Below are 25,089 nucleotides of genomic sequence, written 5' to 3'. Positions count from 1 at the left end.
GCATAAATGAGAAGAAAGTCTTTATATGGAACTGCCATTTGTCATCCAGCGTGTCAGTGTTTTTATCTGGCCAATGCCCCGGTGTGCCTGGCACCTGATAAAACTACCATTATCAAATGTTACCGTTCGTGGTTGGGTAAAGGGAAAGCGGATCACTGCCCTCTTTACGTTATTTGTAATTTAGGACCGACAGCAAGCACCTGAAAGAGAAGGAGCAAGATCCACTCAAAAACGCTAAATCGAACTTTCCGAATTTTTTTAGGCCTTAAACAAAGTATAAATGTTCGCTTTCATCAAAGTGAAGCCGGAATGTATAGACCGCTCATGCGTGAAAAATTCAATGTGAATTTGATAGAATTCATTGGCACTACAACGGGGCTAATTAAGTCTTTCAATTGATCTAAATTAAAAACAAGTAAGCGGGCCACGGCAAGTGGGCGAATGGAGCGCCTTGTCCAGAAAAGAAGCGGATTTGCGGAAGGTGTTGGCATTGTTTGTAGAAGAAATTGAGCAAACTGTCTCCGAGCTAGGTAAGGGTGCGTCAACATTGGGTGGGCCCCTAAGTGCCAACGATGCCGACAGCAACGTTGCAAAACGGAAGGCAGCCGATCGATCCTCTAGCGAAGCGAGACTAGCGGCGAAATTCGATCAGCTTGAATCGAGCACTCACTTTTCCGCCGTTTTCACGCCCTGGTGCGGCGACATTCGACATTGAGAGGACGATGCCCAAGCCTTTTGATTAACGAGGGAAATTAAACCCAGTAAGGAAGACTATACTTCCCCTCATTAGTAAGTTGCTGCTGGAAAGTGAGGATTTGTTATTCAGGTTGGCAAATCCTTTGAGACAGAGAGAGAGAGAGAGTTTAAGGTATGGCTAGGTCAACCGGGCCTTGATGTGGCAGGCCGCCTCGCCTTCTCCGTCAAATAAGGTCTAGGTGATGATGACGTGCACTTTCCAATACTCACAATAAATGAATAAATAATAAGAGCACACACGCATACTCAAACTCCTATGCGTCATGTGGCTGAAGGTCATTGCGAAGCAGGGGACGCTTGCGTTAGACGCGCATGGGCCGGACAGGGCTGCTGCGATGTATTTGCGTGCGAAAAAAAAAAACGCATATAAATGTTTGCAACAAATGGCTGTTGATATGCATGGGACCATACTGAATTTAATGGGTACGGCTCAAACTTAGTATCCGTGTAGGAGCTCGGTTGACATCCGTTCGAAACGGAATAACGACGAAGATATATAGCCTGCAAGACGGTCCCGATCACTCGGAGTGGTATGTAGAAACGTGTTTCTGTCTAAACGCAATCCATAAGTCAGCAAAAAACTATTTTTGTCATCTTACCAACTGAATTTACGACAGAACGGCGGCGGGCGCTGTGGGAGCATTGACTGCTTCAGCGGGCGGGCATCCGGCCCATGGACTTTCCCCTGCACAAACCCATGTTCGCAAAATTATCTTCCGAAAATGCAAGCTTCACGACCGTCCGTTCTTAAGTCTTCCATGGGCTCCAACGTAATTGCGCACTTTAAACAGCACTGGGGCCAGTACCGTTCCCTGCGGCACCCCGCAAAAGAGGAGCGAGTGCTGCTACTTGTCGGCGTCAAACGAGGCGAGTTGAGCAAATCCAATCAGGCCTTCCACCAATCGAAGGCGCTGCCACTTTGCAGGGCTAGCGGAGCACCGCAGCGCACCGCACCGCTGCCTCGTACGTACCGGCCGTCGTGCAGAAAGGGAAAGGCGGCGATGCGCGGCGGTGGACTCGAGGCCAGCGACAGGCAGGCGCAGCGCGCGGTCGATGCAGCTGGGGGCGGCATGCGAAGCACGCGCTCGCGCCTCGGAGAAGGCGGCCCGGAGCTCGAGCGTGATTGCGGGGCCCGAAACCCCGAACCCGCCGCCCGTCCGTTGCTATAGCCCAGCCCAGGCTACGGTCACGTCTCGCGAGGAATTTATAACAGGACCTCCGTGCCGGTTTCTGGGATACCTCCTCCGATCCATTCGCCTTATATTCTACGAAAAAAGATACTGCCGTGACCCGGTTCTGCATGGACCTGCTTGTTGTTTACAAAGAAGGCAAGCTGTAGGCATACTCGCCGCCGGAATGCCTACAGCTGTGTGTGCTCCATAATTTTGAAGTGTCGTCGTTTATTGCCTGCGGTTGGCAGATCTTATTCATGCGCGACCATCATTCGCGCAACCTTAGCTCGATTTATTACACAAACTGCTCCACCAAACCCCATGGCTGCGCACCTGTCGTGGCTGCGCGTAGACATAAACCTCTTATCCAAATTCTCTGTTTGCATGATCATCGTCATCATCATCATCATCATCATCATAATCGTCGTCGTCGTCGTCGTTGTCATTACCAACACCACCAGCTTGTCTACGCCCACTGTAGGGCAAAGGCCTGTCCCATATATCTCCAATTATCCTGGTCCTGTTCTAACTGCGAAAAATTTATCCCCTCACACTTCTTGATCTCATCTGCCCACTTGACTTTCTGCCGCCCCTACCACGCTTGCCTTCAGTCGAATCCGCTCTGCTGCCCTTAATGACCAACGGCTCTCTTGCCTTCGCATTGCATGCCCTGCCCACACCCATTTTTGCTTCCTAATTTCTACTAGTACGTCCTTAACACGCGTTTGTTTCCTGACCCACTCCACTTTCTCCTTGTCCCTTATTGTTACACCTATCATCTTCCGTTCCATCGCTCGCTGAGTCGTCCACAACTGAAGTTGAACCCTTTTAGTGAGCCTTCAAGTTGGCAGCGAACGTGCGTATCTGCAGGATTGATAAAATGTCCCCGTTAGCTGCGGACGGGGGAATGAGGCGGCCTGACGTCCCCATTGGCTGCGGAGCATCGTGTGGCTGCAACAGGAATACCCGGCATACTGATGTCTTCATTTGGTATGCCACCGCCTTACATTAGCCCTAACGTTACGTTTCGAACTTTAAAGTCGTGAACAGGTACTCTCGGCTTGACGAAGAACGAGTTTTACGCTGCTTTGCAGGTTATTAGGCTCAACCTTTCAGTCACCCACCATTCAGGTTGAGTATAGATCTAGCAGCGTACCAATTCAGGTAAATTGTCAGGTAAGGATAACTGCCGTGGGAAGGTCACGGTCGGTTCTGCACTGCGACATGGACATGCCATCCAACAATCTCACATGTCCACTCAGGGGCATTGGCCAGTGACGACGGCAGCAGCCGTCGATGGCTCGTGTCCGTTTTACCAATTCCCATTGACAGCGTCGTCAACCAACCCTACCACCCATATGCGTTCACAGCTCAACGGGAAGTGATGTTCAAGCGTCTCACATCCCGAGAAAAAGTTTAAGTGTCCTCGTAGATTTTTGTTAGCCTCAGTTGCTGGACCATCAGGCGTTTCGAATTTTTGTTCGTCGCGCTATGAAGTAGGTCTTACAGCAGAGTGGGCTTGTTCAATGTGTACACGTTCTTTGTCCAGTACCGCACCAAAAGAGTGCGACACTTTAAACTTGACCCCTTATACTCGCAAAATAAAGGCATACTTGTGCAATTTAACGTGTAATTGTTGTAATAGTGCAAATGGGGATTATGGGTTCCTTGAGAGTCAATGAGGACGAACTGCAAAAAAAAAAAAAAAATCAAGGAAGCTCACACTAACGTGTAAGACTTGAAGCTAACAAAGCTGTACGCAACCTTCACGACCATCACGGCGGTTTAAGCCGACGATTGCAGCCTATTTGCTGCTTATTTGCTGCCGCAACGACTTTTACTCCATCATTGCTGCTATAAGTGTTAGTTTCCTTCATTGTTCTGGACATCGCCTTGAAGAAGCGTACGCCATGACGTATCTAGTCTCCTCCCGAGCAAGTGTTGCCACGATTACGGCTAACGCTGGAGTATTTTTGGCCAATCTTGGCCAATCTCCCTTGTGGGCACGCTTGACTTGACAAACGTGCGCAGGGGACGCTGGGCGATCACCGCGACGTGCGCACACAGGAGTGTTCGTCATTTTTTTTGTTTTTTTTTTTTTGTAACTGCCGGGCGGTCACAGTGAGGAACGCGCATCTTTGTGCGCGCTCGCGTGCGCTCGCCATTTTCTTGGTATTTTTCAACTGGGGACACCAACTCTAATGGTTTGCTAAATATCTTCGCTCTTAAAAAAAAAACAACTGCGTGGGATGGTTAGAACTTTTTAAGCATGTGAAGGCGAAAGCATAGTTGGACCTTCTGTTTATCTGCTGTTGAACATTGTGTCGATCTTTGCGCCCGTCACAACTTGACTAGCCCCCTGGAAAGCACCTTCCGAAGCTCGTTCCACGAGCCTCGTGTTCGCCCCTGTAGGCACATTGCACTCTAAAGGCAGCTGACATTGTATGTGTGGTAGTGGTCTACCCTCCACTGGCGCTGGTGTTTCCCTTCCCTTGCGCGCGCTGCGTCAATTCTAGACGGTGTTGGTAGCGTCACCCTTTCTCAAAGCCGTCCCTGAACCTTCTCCAGCACTACTGTTTCCCTTTCTGGTCTTGCGATCCAAAGTGCATGCTCGCTCCGACCAGAATTTAAAATTATCTCTAGCACTTATTTTCTGTACCTCACAACGCGATGGCTCTACACCAAACTCTAGCGATAGAGAGAGAGCTCTAAGACAGAGCTCTCAGATAGAGCTCTACGGCTTTACTCTATAAAATTAAAGCACTTGACACGACGTGCCCAGTAGTAGGTATGCGGTCACGCCTTAGCGAGAAGCCTAATTTCTGCAATATCAATGCATAGTTCGTCAATGCAACGCATGTAACCGTTAGAACAGTGCAAATGGGTTAATTGGTACCTTCGTAATCTATAAGGAATCGTGAGGGGGGGACGCGTCACACGATTTGTTAACAATGAATTTGAATATATATATGTGAAGCCAAGTTAATTGGGGTCACGAAGTACATGATGCCCGTTTCCTTAAACCTCGATATGACTGATAACAATTCCCAGATTGATAACAATGCCCCCAGCAACGCCTATGTGGGCGACGTTACGGTTGTTTCCTTTGCAACATTTTTTTGCTCTAGAATTCTCACTCGTCTAAGCTGACAAGCATGCTACTAATATAGCTCGATCCCTTCATTGTAATTTTGTCTACCTCTTTTCCAACCAGCAGCGCTATGCTTACAGTGTAGGGATACAGGCGCATGCGACTTACGATCGCAGCCACTGAGAATTCAAAATTTGACGTAGCGAGGGAAATTATTAAAGATCTGCAGAAATTAGGAGAGTTGCCTACTAATGCGTAGCATTCTTATGCCCCTTGTGCAGAGTGTGAGTTCTTTACAGCCGGATTTGGCTATGACTAGCCAAATACGTTGGGATATTTTATTGTTTTCAAGTTTTCTTTCACTTTTTTTTTCACCAATGATGTTATTTTATGCCATCATAGCGATGAAGTACCTTTACTTCGGAAAGCATGTATTTTTCCGAAGATGCGAAACGTAGCTCTGGGTTCGTACATTTTCGCTATTTTTATTCGTATTTCGAACGTTCTTTCGCGGGCTTTTTGTCTAGTGTTTGTTTTTTGGAGCAGATGTATGGTGTGCACATTTATTTTTATTTTTCTTATCTTTTTATATCTGGAAAGTTTGTTTGACCCGTTATTTCCATTTACGGTATTGAAACAATTAAAGGTGTTACTTCCGCCAAATCTGCATTTTTGTGGATATGCACTGTCCTGGCTGTTGTGTGTTTGCGTGAAAGGGCGGCGGGGGGGGGGGGGGGGGGGGGTATTCGGCAAGGAATGCTATGCATGTAAACAAGCCGCAGTGACGGCGTGCACCAAACTGTCATAATTAACACCAAATGCTCTAGGAACTAGGGTTCCAATTCGCGTTGAGGTGGAAAGTCAGCCCGACAGCTTTATTCCATTACCGTCATTTAGGTGCAAATCGGATACCACTTCGTGACACTGCCTGTCGCCCATTTCCTTCTTTTTTTTTTTTTTTTTCACGTGCTGGGTTGTTTTTTTTTCTTTCACCCCCGAATTACCCACACCGTTACGGGTAACCCCTGGAGGTGTACAGACCGCAGGCAGCGACTTGCGTCACTCTACAAGTCAAAACGAAAACATCTTATTTCCCCCTGCGCGCGCGTTTCCTTTCAGGGAGGGCCGTTTTCGCTGATGCCGATTAAAAGTTGCGAACCACGGGCGCTTTCGGAAGCTGACTCAGCAGAGTCGCTTGTTCTCCTTCTGTTCCCGTCGTGCCGCTTCGGCGATCAATACGCGCCGTCGCGACTTAGCCGCGACACGTGGGCCCGCAGGGCCGGAAGTCGGAATTATTACTTCGCCAGCGAAGCCGACCTTTTCGCTTTAAAGTTTCGAGCGCCAAGTCAGCGAAGCCCGGTGCCGCGAGCATTCCGCGTGCGTTGCTCTTCGACGGCAAGGCGGCCCACAAGGCGGTACGAAATGCGAACGGGACGCTGCGACATCCTTCCTGCCTTCCTTTCGGCACGCGCATTATTACGGGGTGAATGGCGCGCACGCCGAATGCGACGGCTGGGTTCTGCTCGGAATCGAAGGACATGCCGATGACGTGTCCTCTTCTTTCATGTTTCATTTTCGTTTCCACCTGGTATTCGACCCGAACGGATGGAATAATTCATTTCCCATGCAGGCATACGGTTGTGGTCCCTCCTCCTTCGTATATGAGTAAGTATCGATCTCTTTCTGCGTCCCTGCCTTGCGTGTACCGCGCTCTTTAATATCGAGGTTGTAATTCTCCCCACGTGTGGGTGTACGCGCTGAGCTGGTAGCGAAAAAGGTCGCTAGAGCGAAGCAAAAGAGGTGAATAATAATGACTTCATTCAGGTTACTAGAATGTTTTCTTGCGTATTCAGAGTTCGAGTGCTGAACGAAAGCGCGGGGGGACTCGCATTTTACATGTTCCTATAATTTACAAGGTTGATTGATTGTGGGGTTTAACGCGCTGACGCGACGCAGGCGATGAGGCGCGCCGTAATGGAGGGCTCCGGGTTAATTTTGACCACCCGGGGATCTTTAACGTGCGCCGAGGTATCGTACACACGGGCGTTTTTTTCGCCTCTATCAAAAAAGCGGCCGCAGCCGGGAATCCAACCCGCGTCCTTGTGCTCAGCAGCGCAACGCCCTATAGCCACTGAGCCACCGCGGTGGGTATAATTTAGAAGGTTAAGGACGCATTTATCTGTTAGAAATTCCGCTTACCATACCTATAATCGGCTTGTACCCGTTCAGGAAGGTACCAGCCGCGTATATCGTCTATATACGTCGGCGTGCGTGCGCGCGTGCGTGCGTGCGTGCGTGCGCGTGTGTGTGTGTGTGTGTGTGTGTGTGTGTGTGTGTGTGTGTGTGTGTGTGTGTGTGTGTGTGTGTGTGTGTGTGTGTGTGTGTGTGTGCGTGCGCGCGTGCGCGTGCGCGTGCGCGTGCGTGTGCGTGTGTGCGTGCGTGCGCGTGTGTGTGTGTGTGTGTGTGTGTGTGTGTGTGTGTGTGTGTGTGTGTGTGTGTGTGTGTGTGTGTGTGCGTGCGCGCGTGCGCGTGCGCGTGCGCGTGCGCGTGTGCGTGTGTGCGTGTGCGTGTGCGTGTGCGTGTGCGTGTGCGTGTGCGTGTGCGTGTGCGTGTGCGTGTGCGTGTGCGTGTGCGTGTGCGTGTGCGTGTGCGTGTGCGTGTGTGTGTGTGTGTGTGTGTGTGTGTGTGTGTGTACGCACGACAACGAAGTAAATACGACTAGAGGGATAGGCTACTTTGGTAATGTACAATCGTATTCAATTATGTCCAGTATACGATATTGTACGGAATCACTTGTGGTCTATTTTATCCCCTGAAGTTCAACCAAATAAAAATCTTTCTGTAGATACTGGCTTAGGTGGTTAACTATCCATTAACCCTTTACAAAGCTGTCGCAGCTGAGCGCGATTAAGTGCCGACTCCGCTAACTAATTGCATGCAGGGACCACGACCGCTCCTTCGCTTAGGATGGAGGAACCATATAAAAAAGTGGAAAGGGTAAAAAAGGAGAGACGTAGCAAAATCAGCGAAACGGGAGCGCGGAGAAAAAAAGATTATGTCTGTGAGCGACAATCGGGCGAAGATGAATGACTCTGCAGCGAAAAGTGCGTTCCGATCAATAACCGGCAAGGCCAGAAAAACAGGTCGAAAGGGGGAGAAAAAGCAGAGCGTAAGAAAAAGGCCGTTGTGATGGCGTTCTTGCGGCAGCTCGCTTCTACGGATACACCTGGGGGTCTGTATGAACAACGCTGACTTAGCTGTATACACAAGCTCAATAACGCTGTCTTTGGCGTTATTTGTGTTTTTCAGTGCTGGGAACCCTTCTAAAATGTCGGGCGATGTGGTCATTAGGAATTAATAGCGGCTGTTTCACGGAGGATGTCCCAAGCATAGGTGGGTTTTTTCTTCACATATTTAGCTCGTATCGCGCAAATGGCTCTAGGAGTGCTATGTGAGCTAGAACAACGATGCAGACTGCAAAATTCGGGTGCGCACACCTGTGACGACTGGCAAGATTGCTTTGTTTTGTCTGGCGTTCGCTGTTACACGGATCTGAAACGCAGTTCGGTGATATACCACGTGACCGGTTGTGATAAGAAAATGACATCGGTAGGACACGGGGAGAAGGGGTGTGAGTGTGTGCTCTGAGGAGGCACTCATGGCGCAAAAAAATTAAAGCCGGTCCACTCCATGTGAAAGCTGTCGGAAGTGCAGAGCAGTGATTCGCCATAATGGGCTGCAGCGCCGTTATCCGCTCACTGCGACCACTCAGTGCATTTCAACTTTCCCGCCTTAGCAGTGCTCGCGCACCCCCCCTGCCTGAACCTTCTTCAGCTCAGCGGGAGTTGTGTTCTTTTCATGGTTGCTTTGATTTCGTATGCTGGAGATGGTTTGCGTCATTTCGAACGGGTAATTTTTTTCTTGCGCGGCTGGAGCCTTTGTTTGTCAATATAACGCGTCTTTTTTTTTTTTTTTTTGGGGGGGGGCGGCTTTTTTTCGCTTACTATCGCAAAACCAACCCAACGAGCGTTCCTAACTAAATAAACGCAGGGGCTGCTTGTTACACAGATTTTGCCTCAAATTTACCTGCAGTTTTTTTTGCACTTAACAACGGGGATATGTATGACAAACGCCAGCGGTTCACAATTTTAGAACAGTTATGACTATTTAAACCGCGTGGTTTTCGAAGCCTCAGCGTGACTACCTGACGACGGTACAGGAGCTCTACTGGGGTCCGTTATCTCGCTGCACTGCCTGATTCCGGCAGTCGCTTGACATCGACCCTTAGCGTGCTACAACTACAAGGTGGGCATATAAAGTGCTCTGCACTTAAATTAAGGGAGGATGGGAAACCCCTAAACACGTCATGCGGCGCTCGCCACGTGAGGGGGAAGCCATGCGACCAGGCCATGCCCAGGTCGCATCTGGCCAGGGGGGGGGGGGGGGGGGGAGGGGGGGTAGGGGTGTTGGCAACGACGAGGGCAGGCTCAGCTGCCGAAACATCTCTGCTCCAAAAGCTATTTTGCTTGCTTGGAAGGTTTGTGCAAAGCTTCATAGTTTGAGAAACGAATGAGAAGGAGAACGCAAGACTTCCCGTAATACCGTGCAGGAGGAGCAAAACTTTAACGGTAAAGTCGAGCCGGTCAGTGGTCTGGATGCCTAGTCCAGGACTCCGTTAGTGTGGCCCGCCGTGTTCGCCCTTTTCAGAGAGCCAAATCTGCTTACTGCAGGTCCGAGCTGGCAAACTCACGCTCCCAGTCCCGCATGTAAGATAGTGGAACAAGGTCTAAGTTTGACACGCATGCAAAGACGACATAGCAAAACGTAGGTGGGCTGCCACAGTGCCTGCACGGAGGTTGCTAGTTGTGGGATGGATGACGTGCAGCGTTCGAAACTGCCGCAGGGTGACTTCCCATAGCTGGTGGGCCTGCGGCGGGAAGGTGCGTCGTGTGAGCATGAAGCTTTGGGGGATGTCGTTGTATGTGAAGAGCGTGTGTCTGGACCTCTCTCCCTTCTCTTGCGGCTCCCGGCGTTTAAGCTCTCGGTCGTGAGCATGAGCCGCTTGAGTGCCGCAAAGGCATGAGTGGACAGGCGTCCAGATGACCTTCACTGTTCTCTTCGGAGGGCTTTGGCTTAGGATACGTGCGTCTCTTTGGGAAATTCTTCCGCGTGTGTACGTTCGGCATGCCGCTTGCCGCATGCGTGTCGGTGGTTGCTTGGGTCTGCGTTATAGCTAGTGCAAGCGCCGCATCCTCCGAGTCTAGTATGGCGGGCATAGTAAGGCTAAGCCTTGTAATAAGTGCGGTGGGGGTGGTTACACCCGCTGTTTTGGCTATGTACGAGGTTTCGGCGCACGTTAAGGATCCCCAAGTGGTCAAAATTAATCCGGAGCCCTCCGCTACGGCGCGACTCATCGCCTGCGTTGTGTTGGCGCGTTAAACCCTACAATCAATCAATCAATCAATCAATCAATCAATCAATCAATCAATCAATCAATCAATCAATCAATCGCTGTTTTGGTGTTTGCGCGCGCGTAGTCCGCAGCGTTCTGAGAGCGGGAAGGCTGATTGCAATGCCGATGTGACGGCTTGGAGGCAGCGACACAGCGTTCGTACAAAATAACTCGCACCGTGTTGATGCAGATTTTGTGGTTGGTGTAATGAGAACACCCGGCAGCCGCACGCATGGTAGAGGAATCTATCGACTTCCACCGTTACACATCTTCCAGGTCATGACATGCGCCGTTATTTTGTAGCGTAAGCTACACTGGCCGAGGTTGAGCAGTTTCGCGTGTGCCGTGAAGGGCCATTCTGCGTAAGCGCGAGGAGCATTGGATTGGTCTGGATCGGATTGGATTAGCTTGGATTAGCTTGGATTGGCTTGGATTGGCTTGGCTTGGATTAAATTGTATTGTGTTGGGTTGAAATCCAATCCAATTGGAGTACGGGTGTGTAGAGAATGGGGTCTGCACATTCGCCGGTCTGCGCATTTCAGAAGAACGACGTCATAGCCGCGGCAGACGCACTGACGCCGGCGCGTGCCTAGCTGTGCGCCTCTGTTGCTCAGTAGCCAGGTCTGACGCTGCGCCGGAGCCGCTTGATAGCCGTTTCGCGTGGCTCCTGGAGACCTGGAGAGCCGTGCTGCGCATACGCGAGGAGCTGTGACTGGACTGGACTAGACTGGACTGGACTGGACTGGACTGGATTGGATTGGATTGGATTAGACTGGATTGAAAATCGTTTTATCAGCAGTAAGCATGATAATCAGCTAATCCTAGACAACCAGGAAACCTAAGAATAACCAGCTGAACCTTAGCTCACGCTACGTATACCCTGGCATAGCCGAGCTAAGCCACTGCTAATTTTTTTTAACTGCAGAGCACTTTATGGACTTGCCTTGTCGTCGTAGCTCGCTAACGGTCGATGCGACTTCCGGAATCAGGCGGCGCAGCGAGATAACGGACCCAAGTAGAGCCTCATGCACCGTCATCAGTGGGTCACGCCGATACTTCGAAAACCAGGCGGTTTAAGTAGCCATAACCATTCGAACCTCGCCAAACTCTGGCGCTTGTCATACATCTCCCGTTGTTTAAGCGCAAAAAAAAGAACTGCCGGTACATTTCAGGCAAAATCTGTGTATATAACCGGCAGCCCCCGCGTTCATATATTTAGGCATTCTCGTTGGGTTGGTTTTTACAATAGTAAGCGAAAAAACGGCCGCTCAAGAAAAAAATGGCGTGTTCGAAATGCCGCGGAAAGGCACCAGCCGCGCAAGAAAAAATTACGCGTTCGAAATGGCGAAAAACAGCTCCAGCATGCGAAATTAAAGCAAGCACAAAAAGAACAGAACTCCCGCTGGTGCAGTTTCAGGCAGGGGGCGCGCGAGCACTGCGAATGTGGGAAATTAGCAGTGAGCGGATAACTGCACTCCAGCCCATTATGGCGAATCACTGCTGTGCACTTCCCACATCTTTCACATTGAGTGGAACCGCGTTAATGTTTTCTCTTTTTTTAAGCTATGATTGTCAAGTACACGTATGAATGCGGGCAGGGACGTTTCAAGACTGGCAGTGGGCTTGTTCGTCCCCCGAAGAAGAGCATTCTGAAAAGGAAAGGAGGGCAGCACTGCGTTGGTCAACGAAGAATACTGGGAGCGTGGCACAAGCAACCGCATGGAGCAACTTCTTACCTGCTATGGAATGCGGCAACCCAGTAAATAAGCCAACCAGCCAGTTGGAATCGTATCTGAGAAGCGTGAGACGCAATGAGCGGACCTTCCAGAGTCGAAGTACTTTGTATGGCACCACCAAGGCTAGAGCATGGAGGTATAATCATACGGGATATGATTCTTTCCCAAAATCGTATAAAGCTGGGCATGAAATAAAACTTTTTGTGCCCCGGTGCGCCTCAAGCCAGGAATGTTGGTAGCAAATATAGTCTATGCGCGAACAACTTTTGCTCTGATCGTATTGCGTAAATAACAACCTTGCATATGACATTTATATACGAGAACAAAAATAATATGGACCTTATCAGTTGCACCAACTGCCCCCTTTCATGCGGAAATGCCACCGCGAATGCTCACTGGATATGTTGTCGACGCTCAAGCTGCCTTGCTCTTACTTTGCGTGGAGACGCGGGGACGCGGAGCTTGCGGTGAGGTGGTGCTGCCCTGGTGCGGCCAGCCCCACCAACTACGCGTCAGAATAAATCCCATGAGCCGAGCCGGTCTTGCGAAGGCCTTAAGGGGAGTTCCGGAGGAGGAGAGTCGAGTCCGGCCGTGCATTTCCATATGCGCCGCTACTAGCGCTGTTCTTGGAGTGGAAGTAGGGTGCCTTGCACGGAGGAAAAAGAGCTAGCTTTCCTTTCCGCCATGGTGCCTTGATTCACGCGTCCGCCGTACAGGGTGGAGACACGTATACGCAGGCACCGCCATTTTGGGTCACTCGCTCGCCGCCGATGGAAGTCATTGTATCAAAACCGTGCTAAAATTATCGCCGCAACGTGGTTTACTGGCAAAGCTTGAATTAGCTTATCTGTTTCGCGTTGCTGGGTCTCCTAGGAAACAAACAAACAAAAAAAAACAACGCGTTGAGTACGTCGGCTCATTGCGGCGGCACGGGACCGTACAAAGGGTGTCTCCACCCTGTACGGCGGCGCTGGCATCAGAGCACCCTAACTGGGTAAGGTCCATTGCGTGCGCTTTCACTGCGCTCTCTCGGCGCGAAAAACTTGATTTCACTCAGTTCAACCACGGTCTGTCAACGTATGCGTCTCTACATTAAGTGCTCGGCAGCCCTGAATCAATATATATTACACCAGTCTTTGCCGCCATGTTTCATTTTAGGCTGTAAGAGAATTGCCAGCCATGTTCCATTCTGCACGTCGTTGCCGACGCCTCCGTCGGTGGCGAGCCTTCGCGGTCGTCCTTGGGCTATAAGGGAATGGCCATGGGGATACGGGAACGTAAACGTGCTCTCGAGCAAGATCGATATGCTTTCATGTGTGCCGCAGAGAAAAGCCGGCGATGTGACCCGAAACCATGAAGCATTAGCGGGAGCTATGAAACGGCGGACTTCCAGGTACCGGTGGAGGCTGGCGAACCTCGAAAACAGCTCAAGTTCCAGCGCCACGTGCCGTATCTTTGAAAGCGAAGTACTGTGTGGGGCACATTAAAGAACAGAAAATGAAGAGGATGACCGAAAAGAACGGTGGCTGGTGTGAACGAAAACTTGTAGGCATTCTCTTACATGTTCTACAAAGGGCTGAAAGAAGATTGGCGTTGCATGTAATTCAAGACTATATCAACGCAGCCTGACTGTAGTCGTTTGATAGATTTAAGCGTTAACATTACCGTCATTAAACCTTGTACTGAATATTATCTCCGTCGACACATAACTCTGAACAAAGATACAAACTCATTTATTTTCTTGATTGGGGTGATCATGATAAAAGTGGCGCTCACACACTTGCTACTTTGTTTTTCTAGTTTTATATACATTCGCGTGGACGACTGCCGCCGCCCCAAAAGGCCGGATGAAACTAGACACGCTTGACGTTTCGACGGGCCTGCCACCAAGCGGCATAAAAAGCCACCACGAAAGAGCAGAAGAACAGTAAACTGGGCACGCAAGTGCTTGGAACGAGGAACGCGGCAAACCTTTGAGAATTCTTCGGAGTTTGTGGACCCAGGCAAAAGCAAGCGAACACGCGAATAAACAGGCAAACGCACACATACGAACAGCTCGTTCTATGAAACCCCTCGCTCTTTAGGACACGTGGAACCTCGGAATTTTGCGATTGACTGACTGAATAAACTTTATTGGAGGAAAGATGAGGAAAGGGGAGGCGAAGGGCAAGATTAGAGAAGCGCAGCTGGAACGTTTGGTAAAGGGCTTCAGTGGCTTCTTCGTCCGTCTTCTCCCGGCTTATTACTGCATGAGCGAATACCACCCCCATGACGAGCCGGAGGAAACCACACACGCAAGGGATTGGGGTAGAGACAAAGAGAAGGAGAACTGTCTTTTTGTTAACGGAGCAGGAAGGTGCACGAAACCCTAACCATGTACACTTTCGCTGCAAAAGGGCGCCGCTATAAGACTAAATTGAATTCCGCTCTATGCCTAATACTATAAATTCAGTCGGCTCGTCAACGCCCAGACGGCTGAGGGACGGGTCGTCGGTTTGTTCCCCTTTGATGGAGTGCCGGCGGCGCTATTCTGGCATCGATCTGTTGACGAGCAGCGCGCTTCCGCCAAGAGTCAGCAGCGGAAAACGAGCTGGGACGGGCGGGGGAAAGCGACCCTTGCCCTCCTATACTCGACGCGCCGAAAACAAAACAAAACAACGCAGGGCCGGCTTGAAAGGGCCTCTTCGTCGCCCCATGAATATTCAGGAATCGTGTCGGGACACGACGCTTGCTCGGAGGGAGAAAAGTAATTGAGCGAGAGTGGGTTATCCATCGTTGGCATTGCTTGGCCCTGTTTATCCAGTACGTACACGTGTCGGGAACTTTAGATATTAACAAAAAGAATTACGATGATGGCAGCTCCCCTCATAGTTTTTAACTCAATTTAAGAACTCTAGAAGCGGGCAATGCACACGCGGGTACGTGGCTATACTAGGGTAAGAGAAATATTTAAACTAAATCAGTCTGACGAGGCTGTTTATACAATTCCAGAACAAGTGGGGGGACAAACTTTGGCGCTGTTTGCGTAATGTAAATGAAAATCCCGGTAAGAAAGAGTTAATCTCATTGATTTTGTATGTACGTTGAACAGAAAGTTTTAAACTGGCGTTCGCGACCTTCGAGTTACGAATCTGTCGGGGTAAGAATGTGGTGGCGAGGAAATATGAATGAGCTCTTCATTGAAGGATTATCGCTTTCTAGACTACTTACACCGCGTTGTAATCCTGTAATAGCTTATACCTTTCGGCCTTGTTCGAAAGTCCCAGCTCTTCCCGGCGTGTGGAAATCCCTAAGCTATATCATTACTCCGCTGATCGTAGCTCGTCATTGAAGCAGCAGCCACAGACGCAGCATGTTGCTGACGTCTGCATTTTCGGTAATCCATACTTGGCTCATTTTTAGGCACCAGTGATTTTCTTTATATACTCTTGGCCTCCGCATATCTGGGAGGAATGCCGCAGGCTTTTCTGTGGCTGCCTTTTTGCGCTCATTTTTCTGACGCCAAATAAGGCCTGTTGAAAATCGTGTTCGAAGCTCCCGCGGAAATGTCTCGTGATTCGAATGAGCCACACGACGAAGAGGAGGACGGAGGACGGATGTACGTGCAGCGAACAGCACGTGCAGGGGATTTGTGCTTTGTGAATTTGGTGAAACAAGACGCTCGCTGATCCTTTCTCGGGTGCCACGAGCCGCCGAGGGGCGGTTTTTTCCACGTGGCTCATATGTTGAGCCGGGAAGGGTGACAACGCAGTTTCTGGAGGCCCTACCATTCTTCTAACGTTCGAACTTGGCAACTTTACCTGTTAATTTAAAGAAGCGTTATGCTTACAACTGGAATTCACACTGTTTTTTTACAGAAGAATACATATCCCCGTCTCTTTGGTGTCTTAAGGGTGTTTGAAAGCAGAACATTGAGGCATATGTCTGAGACACTTACTACTTAGGGAATGGGGCGCTGGAATTGTTGACAGTTTGAATGGAGGGGTGGGGGGAGGCGGCTTTTCTAAGTTCGCATAAAACAGCATGTGCAACAGGATTGTATCCTGATCAAGCTACTTTGAAAATGCAGTCATGACTTGGCACTAGAAATACTACAATACACAAAACAGACAATTAATACTGCTGACACGTAGGGAAGAGAAAACCTTCAATTTTATTTCACACATAGCTATCCTGCATCGTAATGGTTGTAGTGTAGTCGGCTGTTGGTGGTTTTAGCTTTTAGCTGCAACATGAGCTTGCCTCTGTGCTCACCGCTGGGAGTTTTCATGTTCCCTTGCCTCTTCTTCAGAGGCGTACTTCCGTGCGTGGCCACAATTCTAAGGGGCCGCTAATGTCAAAAATAAAACGCCAACCCGTACCACATAGGCCGCCAAGGTAGGCGATTCACAGTGAATCGGAGTGGAGATAGCACCGACCCCTGGAAGGTACGCACTTGGGCTATTTGTATCCTCTCACTACCCTCGCCGGATTCTTTCTCCCAACGCATTGGTTTTATCTTCTATTCATTACAAATACCGAGAGGCTTGAACAATAAGCCTTTCCGGAGATTTTCCCGCCATGATAATAATAATTTCTTTTTTGCATCCTTTGGGATGAGGGAGACAAGGAAAAAAAGCTGTACGAACAGCTTGACTAGCTCCTACCCTCCTTCCTCCCCCAACCCCGCAAACTGAAGTATAAAATAACATGTTCAAGTTTTAAGCAGCGTGCACTGCCAACATAGAACGGCACAATTATGTGGAAGGGAAAACCATCCAGAGTAAGAGGAATACAAACAATCGGCAGTTTGTGCAGTAACAGGAAGCGTGCAACAGTTATGATTGCACATGTTTTTCCATGAGTTCGCGAACGAAATCAAAATAAGAAATAAAGGAACACTTACGTGTGGAACAAAGACTATAGTGTGCCTACCACACGTAGGCGCAGGAAAATACGTGCACTAAATGTGAAGCGATCGCTTGATCCAGGAAAATTACTTTAAAGGGAAAAGAAGGTACACAATTTCTTGTTCGGTGACGTTTCGACGTTAATGTTGTTTGTGTGACAAAAATTTAGCGATTCCGGATGTTTTTCTTTCAGCGTTTGGGTCCCCTAATTGGTTCTGCAAACGATATTTCTTCCAGATTTCATTATTTTGTGTGTGATACGGATTAATTTTTGGTTAGGGACGATAGTTGGAGAACGTTTTTTTGTGCTCCGAGGAACGGTGGCCTTAAGAGACATAAGATATATCTCTGAAAACTTTTTTGTAAGGCATGGATTGCATGTAGATGTGTTATTGTGGTATTGCCCCAGACGAACATTGGCAAGAAAATCCCCGGAAACCCTTGGCAGGTGGCAGTATATTTTAGCGTCGCCATACCCTGAAGCGTAACGTTAAACCTAATATTCGAAAACTCTCAAGAAACTGTTGGTTAATACAAGTGTGATGCAAGCAACATAACTCATTGTCCGTCAAGCGGCGCGTGCCTGCTAGTGCGGTCAGAGATGAAAGCGTAACGTGAGGCCTTATATCAGACAAATGTAGCCACAGCGTCGGGCAATGAACCTTTGGATCGTCTGTGGGTGTGTACCGGTGTGGCAGGTCTTGCTCTCATAAGGTCGCCAAAAAATCCTACATAATAAAGGCTGACAGCTCCGCCGTAAGACAAACATGGAAATAAAAGACATTGGCGCAGCTTGCGCTAGTAGTTTAAGGCTGGAGAAACTGCGGAACTGGGGGTCGAACTAGCTTCTTCCAGTTTTGCTAAGTTTTGGTAGGTTTGGCTAAGCTTTGTTAGGTTTTGCGAGATTTTTGTATCTTTGTGCTAGGTGGTGAGGGCTGAGATAGCCGGATTTTAGAAGGCCGTTCCCTTCGGTATCTAACACTGACAGCGGATCCCAGGGCGAAAAAAGATAGGTCGACCTTTAGCATGCACCGGCAGTGCATGCTTAGCTTTTTTTGCGTTTAAGTAGCCAAACGAAGAATATCACCTTTAAAATGGTGTGTAGTAAGGGGTGCGCATACGCATATGCTCCTTGTGCTCACACTTGAGCAGGCGCCAAAACCGGCTTCACTGCTATAATACCCTATTATCGATGGTGCATTCTTTATACAAGCGCTGCTGTGTTTTTCCTGGCGTTATTTTTTTCGCTAACGTCACCGGACCAAGTCCAAGTTTAAACAGCTTCCCTGTTAAAATTAAATTCGTATGGTGGTGGGATTATAGGTTTAACTCTGCGCTTCTTTAGTGGTACTGAAAAAAGAGGATCTGAAGACGTGAAAAACTGCCCAGCTGAAAGAGCAAGGTAGCATTATAATAACGTAAACTCTAAAAAGCACTACCAAAGGAGTACATTTTATACAGTGTATGACCTAAGCTATAGTCTCAAAAGTCTACTATAGAAGCTACGTCACGTCAGAGTTGCACCAACCTGACGAAACGGTAAAACTGAATGTAATCGTTGGAAGTATATATATATAGAACAGACGACACCGGCGTCAATCGTCAATGTGTGCAAGGACCATGTAAAAGAATAATCGTTCTGTTTCCATAAACGACATTTTCAGAAATCAGTTATGAAACACCTATGCTATAGTGAGGGTATATTTATATTCAGGCTGCGCTATTGTAGCCAATGCACAGTCGAACTAAATATTGTCCCCGCCATGCACACCGAATATCAGAGTAGGGTAAAAAACTTTACCACACCTTCTTTAAGAACGTTGAGCGAAGCGCGCGGACGCATTCTCGCATCAAAACTTCGTCAAAGTGCACCAAAACCTTCGCTGAAAGTACATCCGAGCGATCGTGAAACCTTGAGAAAGACCCGAATCGCAAACGAAGAATGAATCCGCGCGACAATTTTTTGTGCACTGAGTAAACGCACCAACGAACGATCTAAATGTATACCGATACATGACTTGTGAGATATGGACATAGTATTGCACTCTTTCTTTATGATCGATGCGTGTATTGTCTTATCTAGAACCGTTCCTTTTATGCGATTTTCTATACTCGCTGACAACTTAAGAACGGCACCGGAAGTTGCCGCTGTGCCTTATCACCGTAGCCGGACGTTTCTCCGCGCGGTGCAAGTAGGGCGCTACTGGGAATATTTTGAACATGGCGTGAGCAGTTCCCGTGATTTTTTGGACTTAATATGCTTATAAACGACTCCAGTGACGACAAACAAACTGCGTGAGACAAGGCAGACGATATCACGCATTCATAGCAAACCACTTACAAAACGCGCGCGCACTGACGTCACGGGTCCGGCGCTTTGGCGGAGTGATACACTACATGAGGTGGTGCCGTTCTTGAGTGGTAACCGCGTATAGTACCCTTTTTGGTACAATGGAAGCCCGGCTTCATGCACACTCCGTGTGTTCAAAGATGTTATCAGAGCTTTTCGGTCGACCAACCGGTCTATGGGGAAGTGCATTAGTTTTGTGACAGGACGCCATCGGACCCACTAAGAAGGCTTTCACTTTAAAGAACTGACCATTGGCGCGTTCGGCGTCAGTGCCGTACGTTGGAAGTGTCGAAACTTGGGCTGATTGGTACATGATCGAAGTGACGCCAAAGAGCGCAAGTGTTTCTCTCTCCTGTCCTAGGCCCTGTCCGTCGTGCTGCTTTCATCGCTTCGCCGTAGGCATTGGGCGACAAAATGGCACGAGCCTTTCTGTGCTTTCCTGTTGCAGGAACAGCCTAGTGTGATCTCACGGCAGGTGTTCTGCGTGCACTGTAAACACTGACTTGTGCTCTCAAGGTTCGCTAAATAAAGGAGTAATAGTACAGTAAAACCTCGTTAATTCAAACTCGGTTAATTCGAACTCACGCCCTGGTCCCGGCCCAGCCCGGTATATTTCAATGGGGGAAAACTGCCGATAATTCGAACGCGTCGGTACCCAGGTCGGTTAATTCGAACTACGATCCCCTGGTTTCAATCGCTCCTGGTAGAAGAAGTCGACCTAGAGTGATTACAATGTGTTGCAAATCCAAACCAAACCAAATTTACTAGAGATGCAAAACAACGAAACAGAAAAACAACAGCGTGGTGCGTGCGCTACGCTCCTGCAACAGCTTATTTCGTGTCTACAGACGGCGCCGCGCCACGGGCGCCAGTGCTTAGACGCATTCCATTTCTATTTACGAAACATTATTTACGAAATCACCTGCCACAAACGTGTAGTAGCGCCTAATTCGCGATAACGAGTACAGAGGTAACTTCCTTGTGTTCTGCCCCCGCAGTGTTGCGCGATTTCCACTCATTCTAGCGGCCGCCCGCTAATTCGAACTCCACTTAATTCGGACAATTTTATGGTCCCCTTCGAGTTCGAATTAACGAGCTTTTACTGTAGCACGTTTAAAGCACGGCTTTCTGTGCCTCACTGATGGCGACGTTGGCCAAAAACGCAACGCAGGAAAGGTAACTTTCTCTGACGATGATCGCAGGTGAATGGAAGCTTTCTCTGGTCGAATGCCAATGTCTTTAAAGGCCAAGTCTAAAATCTAAATCGCTGCGTCCAAAACGCACTGCAGGAAAGCCAACTTACACAATGGGTTTTAACAAAGGGACATCAAGTGTTTCAAGAAAACAACGCTTTCGTGGTTGGTAACGAACCGCTGGGCTCCTCACGTTATGAAGCCGACGTCCATCCGGTTGTGCCGTTGTATTTTGGGCTTTGACTTTAACTCGGATAGTATGGAGAAAGATTCAAGTTTTGACATCATCTTTCCCTAAGAAAGAGGCTTTGATTGTAATATGGAACAGGAGTACCTGAGGTCCAAGTAGGGGGAAGGGGTTGTTAGGAACGTGGCTGAGATTGAATACTGACAAAGCAGTATAAAATCGAAGCAATATAATTTCAACCACAAATAGGGGCAATTTGATTCATTAGCCAAATTGAACAGAGCATAGAAGATTCGCCATGGCTGTTTGGGAATTACCAGAGTCCAACCTATGCATGCAGTGTTTTGCTGTAAAAAAACTACAATAGGGATTGGTCGTAATTTTCATGGCGGCCTATAATTATGACTGGCAGTCCGCGCTTAAGGGAGAAGTGTAAACGCTGAACTGCACCGCATCTCGGCCTCCGCGTGTTTTAGAGCCACCGTTAAGTTACATAACTTCGTAAATAAGTTACTAGACAAGGATTAGCATCCTTTTGGGTCGTCCGCTTATGACTTTACCACGTGTGTAATACGCGCACAAAAATGGTGGAACATTTACCAGAGGCAAACTTGACTTCTGTGTCTTTGAATAATCGTACTTTTTTCCTCGTGCTAACCCGTTTGAACACCTCGCAGTAGTGAAGGAAGCTGATTAATTGCGAAATATTTAAACTCGAACGACGTGAGTCGATAATATTTAGGCGGAGAACGTTCGCTTTGAACATTCACCCATATGACGACCGGGTTCATAAAAGTGTAGCGAAGATTTCAAATTCCTCGCTTTAAACGGGCTCTTTCCCAATAGTGGCAGTTTTTGTCATTTGCCAAGGGCTTGTTCAAACACCACTAGTTTTTCTTTTTTTTTCGGATGTTATATCGTCCTTGTACTATCAGATCTTGAGCTGAACTACGTCGATACGAAATAGATTTCGCAAGCAATCATCCCGCAGTGTGTACTTTCGAGGAAATATCGGTACTCAGAGAGGCCCTTCGTACTCTTGTGTGATGCGTCGTCGAGAATATCGTATTTCTCTCTTCCGTGTTCGTGTTGCAAGAATTTTATTAGAATTCGTAGGAATTACTTCAGGAGAAAACAGGGGGGCGAAAACGTTCCAATTTGGGTTTCCAGCGCTTAAGTAGCATGTGGGTTATCATGCGCCCCCATAATAGTACGGAAGGCTATGAACTCATATAGACCACCCACATATCTTTACCTTGCGCCGAAATCTAGTTACTCGGGCGTTCGTTTTTCGCCAGAATTAGCGAAAATGGCCACAGCGGCGGTGAATCGAACCCGCTACCTCGGGCTTACTAGTGCTACCCTGTAGCGACCGAGGCACCAGAACCCATAACGGGGTGTAATGTAATTCGTCTGAGTAAGGTAGTGCTAGAATTTAAGATAAAAAAAACCCAAAACAGAGAGAAAACACCCCGCATTTCCCATTTAAGATACTCCCTATAACCTTAGTGCACTTCGACAAAGGGATAATAATGACAGGAAAAGAGAGAATAAAAATCAAAATAATAAACTTCAGCGCTAGTCACATCCTTGCTTTGGAGGCCAAGAGTACACAGCCGCAGGCTCACAATCGCTTCCAACGGCGCCAGATGAGGGTCCTAGACTTAGTTATTTACATATACTTTTCGTCTTTCTGTATAGACGTCCTACCCAATTTGAGAATCTTCCCGGTCCTATGGCAAGCCTCCCGATGTGCAACTCTCATGTTAGCTAAATGGTTTAATAAGGTAAGTTCCCCTGCTACCCTTCTAAACGTCAAAACGGTTAGCGAAGAGGCCCCCACCTGGAACAGTTGTCCTTGAGAAAATTTCTTCAGAAGGAACCGCGGGTCGCTTCGCGAGTCCCTCCGGCGGCATCCATCCGTGAACCCGGGTTCACTCCTGTCCCCTAGAAGCAGTATTCCACGCCCGCAGTTCGCACGGTTCTCCTCTTCCTCCTCGCGGAAGCAGCAGAGAACCTCCGCCGCCTATGGGCACCACACACACACCGCTCGGAGTTCTCTCTGTACGGCGTTCCGGAGCGCAATCGCCGACGTGTGGCCGCATCTGCACCGGCGTCCCGCCCGCAGCCTACTACCACGGCGCGGCGGCTTCGACTGCGGGGCCGGGCGCCGCGAGGGCGCGTTCTCTCTCTCTCCCTCTCCACCCAGCCTTCCTCTCCCTCTTTCCACTGCATTGGCCGCGCCGAGACGGAGGAGAGAAGCAGAAAAAATATGAATGAAGCGGCGACGAGTAGACGGCGTCCGAGCCCGCGGTTGTCTGTGCCGAGGGAGCGGCGCGGGCATCATCCATACGCGGTTTGGCGGACCCGGTATTTTTGTTTCCTTCTCTCTCTCTCTCTCTCTTTCTCACGCGGGGTGAGCGGGTAAATAAAGCAGTTCCTTGTGCTGGAAGCAGACGTTGTTGTTGCGGTTTGTTCGCTGTAAATAAGAGGGAAGAAATTAACGGCGAGAAAGTTCTCTTAACTCGCGTAGTCAGCAGAAATGCGAGTTGTAAGAACGCCGATAGTAAATACCGTTGAGAAAAGCCAGAGACGAGGAAACGTTTGCTCGCAGCCGATAGCAGCACGAGATGCAATGCAGTCGATTAACCTTGAAGGAGGCAAAAAAGAAGTGGCTAGTCATGGTTGGTCGCAAAAAACGGTAAACAAGAGGCCCCCTCAGCCTCGTCCCATTCCCAACAGCCTCCCCAAGGCAACAACAGTAAATACAAAGTGCTATAATAAGTGAGCGCCGCCCGCACGTTACGTGGCTCAGTTGGCAAACAATTCAGCAGAAGCCTTTTGGCTGCTTATTTGGGAAAATACGAAAGTCGAGCAATGGCGCCAGAGCGCCACCAAGCTCCTCCACTGCGCAATTGCCTGTTGGGCGCTCGCGCTCTACTATCACCGAACAACACTGGCGCGCACGCCGAGCCGCAATCAGCGTACGGGATCTCCAAGCAAGGGCGCCAGAGCACCCCGCGCTCCTCCACTGCACAGTTCAAGCCGCTGGGGTCACGTGACTTTTGGTGCCTTTCGTGTTGACGCCGACGACGACGACGGTGACTTTTCGCATTTGGTGAGGAATATGACGCTTTCGCATTAAAAAAAAAGAACAGGTGGTCCCAGATCGTGCCATACTAACAGGCTCAGAAGTTTCCTACCGGTGCTTTGGCTCATAATCAGGGCTCCGGGATTTAGGAGCCTATTTTTGGTTAAATTCGGGGAGTGTTTATCGGAGCTCATTTTTTAGCAAAATTTCAACGTTTTTCGGAGTTTAAAACTTGTAATTGCCCGATTCTCCGAAATTCCGATTTTATATCGGCCTGTTTTAAATATTAGAAATCGCGAAAACATTATCTGCACAAAAATGTGACCACATCTATGGCAAGCCCTTCGTTAAGTGTGCGATAGGCGTGGACTACGAGATGCTGTAGACCTTTGGTAAAGTTTATATCGGCCAAACCGACCGATGTATAAATGACCGCTGTCGAGAATATGCCGTTCAAATAAAGAGGGAGACAATGCCACAGTTTTCGTCTCTTATAAAGGATTGTAAATGTGCACCCAACCTTAGAAATGCAAAATTAGCGAAAAAGCAGACATGTTACGGTAAGTGATGCCGCAGAAACTTTTTATACATAACCAGGTCTGGGTAGCTAACCCTTGTTTTGACGGGTGTACTGGCCTTGAAAGAGGACAGGAGGGCCTCCTTGGGGGACCGGTGGCCATTCGTAGTTACCGCCGAAATGGGAGAACGGCCGGTTGTACCGACAACTTATCGGATATCCTCAGGTCCAAACTTCGATCGTCATTTTTTCCCACCGCGTTCTCTAAAATGGGTATTTGTCGGACAAATCCGAAATGTCCAAAATTTCAACAGCCGAGTGTTTGTCGGATTTTTTCGGATGAATCCGAAAACCCGTAGCCTTACTCATAATGTATCCCTCACTACTCTCGTAATGATCATTCTTTCTCAAGAAATTCCTTCATTGAAATGAGGTGGCACATTCCACAGGCCACGACCTCATCTACCGGGCATTTCCAGAAGGGGACGACGGCTCACTGCTCTGCGACTCTCCTGATATGCACCCCATGACATCCGCAACCACTGGTGACCTACGACACCTGGTGCCTCTGCAGGTGCACCTTCCGACAAGAGATCACAATTTCACAGTGGACATCAAACAGGCCTGCATACAGGGGAAATCTGAGATCTACAGG

At 48.8% G+C, this 25,089-nt stretch overlaps 2 protein-coding genes across 8 annotated transcripts in view; one reads left to right on the top strand and one right to left on the bottom strand.

The window, feature by feature from the left end:
- Positions 1-22,968, bottom strand: part of LOC144151481 (uncharacterized) — a 71,436-nt gene extending 48,468 nt beyond the window's left edge. For both annotated transcript variants that reach the window (XM_077682539.1, XM_077682540.1), the window contains exon 1: positions 22,670-22,968. In XM_077682539.1, coding sequence (XP_077538665.1) covers positions 22,670-22,742 — 73 coding nt within the window. In that variant the 5' untranslated portion in view covers positions 22,743-22,968. The remainder of the gene's footprint in view (positions 1-22,669) is intronic.
- Positions 1-25,089, top strand: part of LOC144151479 (uncharacterized) — a 248,397-nt gene that overhangs the window by 2,947 nt on the left and 220,361 nt on the right. The window lies entirely within an intron of this gene.

Source organism: Haemaphysalis longicornis, unplaced genomic scaffold (assembly GCF_048455015.1).
Source record: "Haemaphysalis longicornis isolate Haplotype H1 unplaced genomic scaffold, Haemaphysalis longicornis Haplotype H1 scaffold_9, whole genome shotgun sequence".
Taxonomy (NCBI): domain Eukaryota; kingdom Metazoa; phylum Arthropoda; class Arachnida; order Ixodida; family Ixodidae; genus Haemaphysalis; species Haemaphysalis longicornis.
Note: the sequence above shows the minus strand (reverse complement) of the source record. Positions and strands in the feature narration are given on the sequence as shown.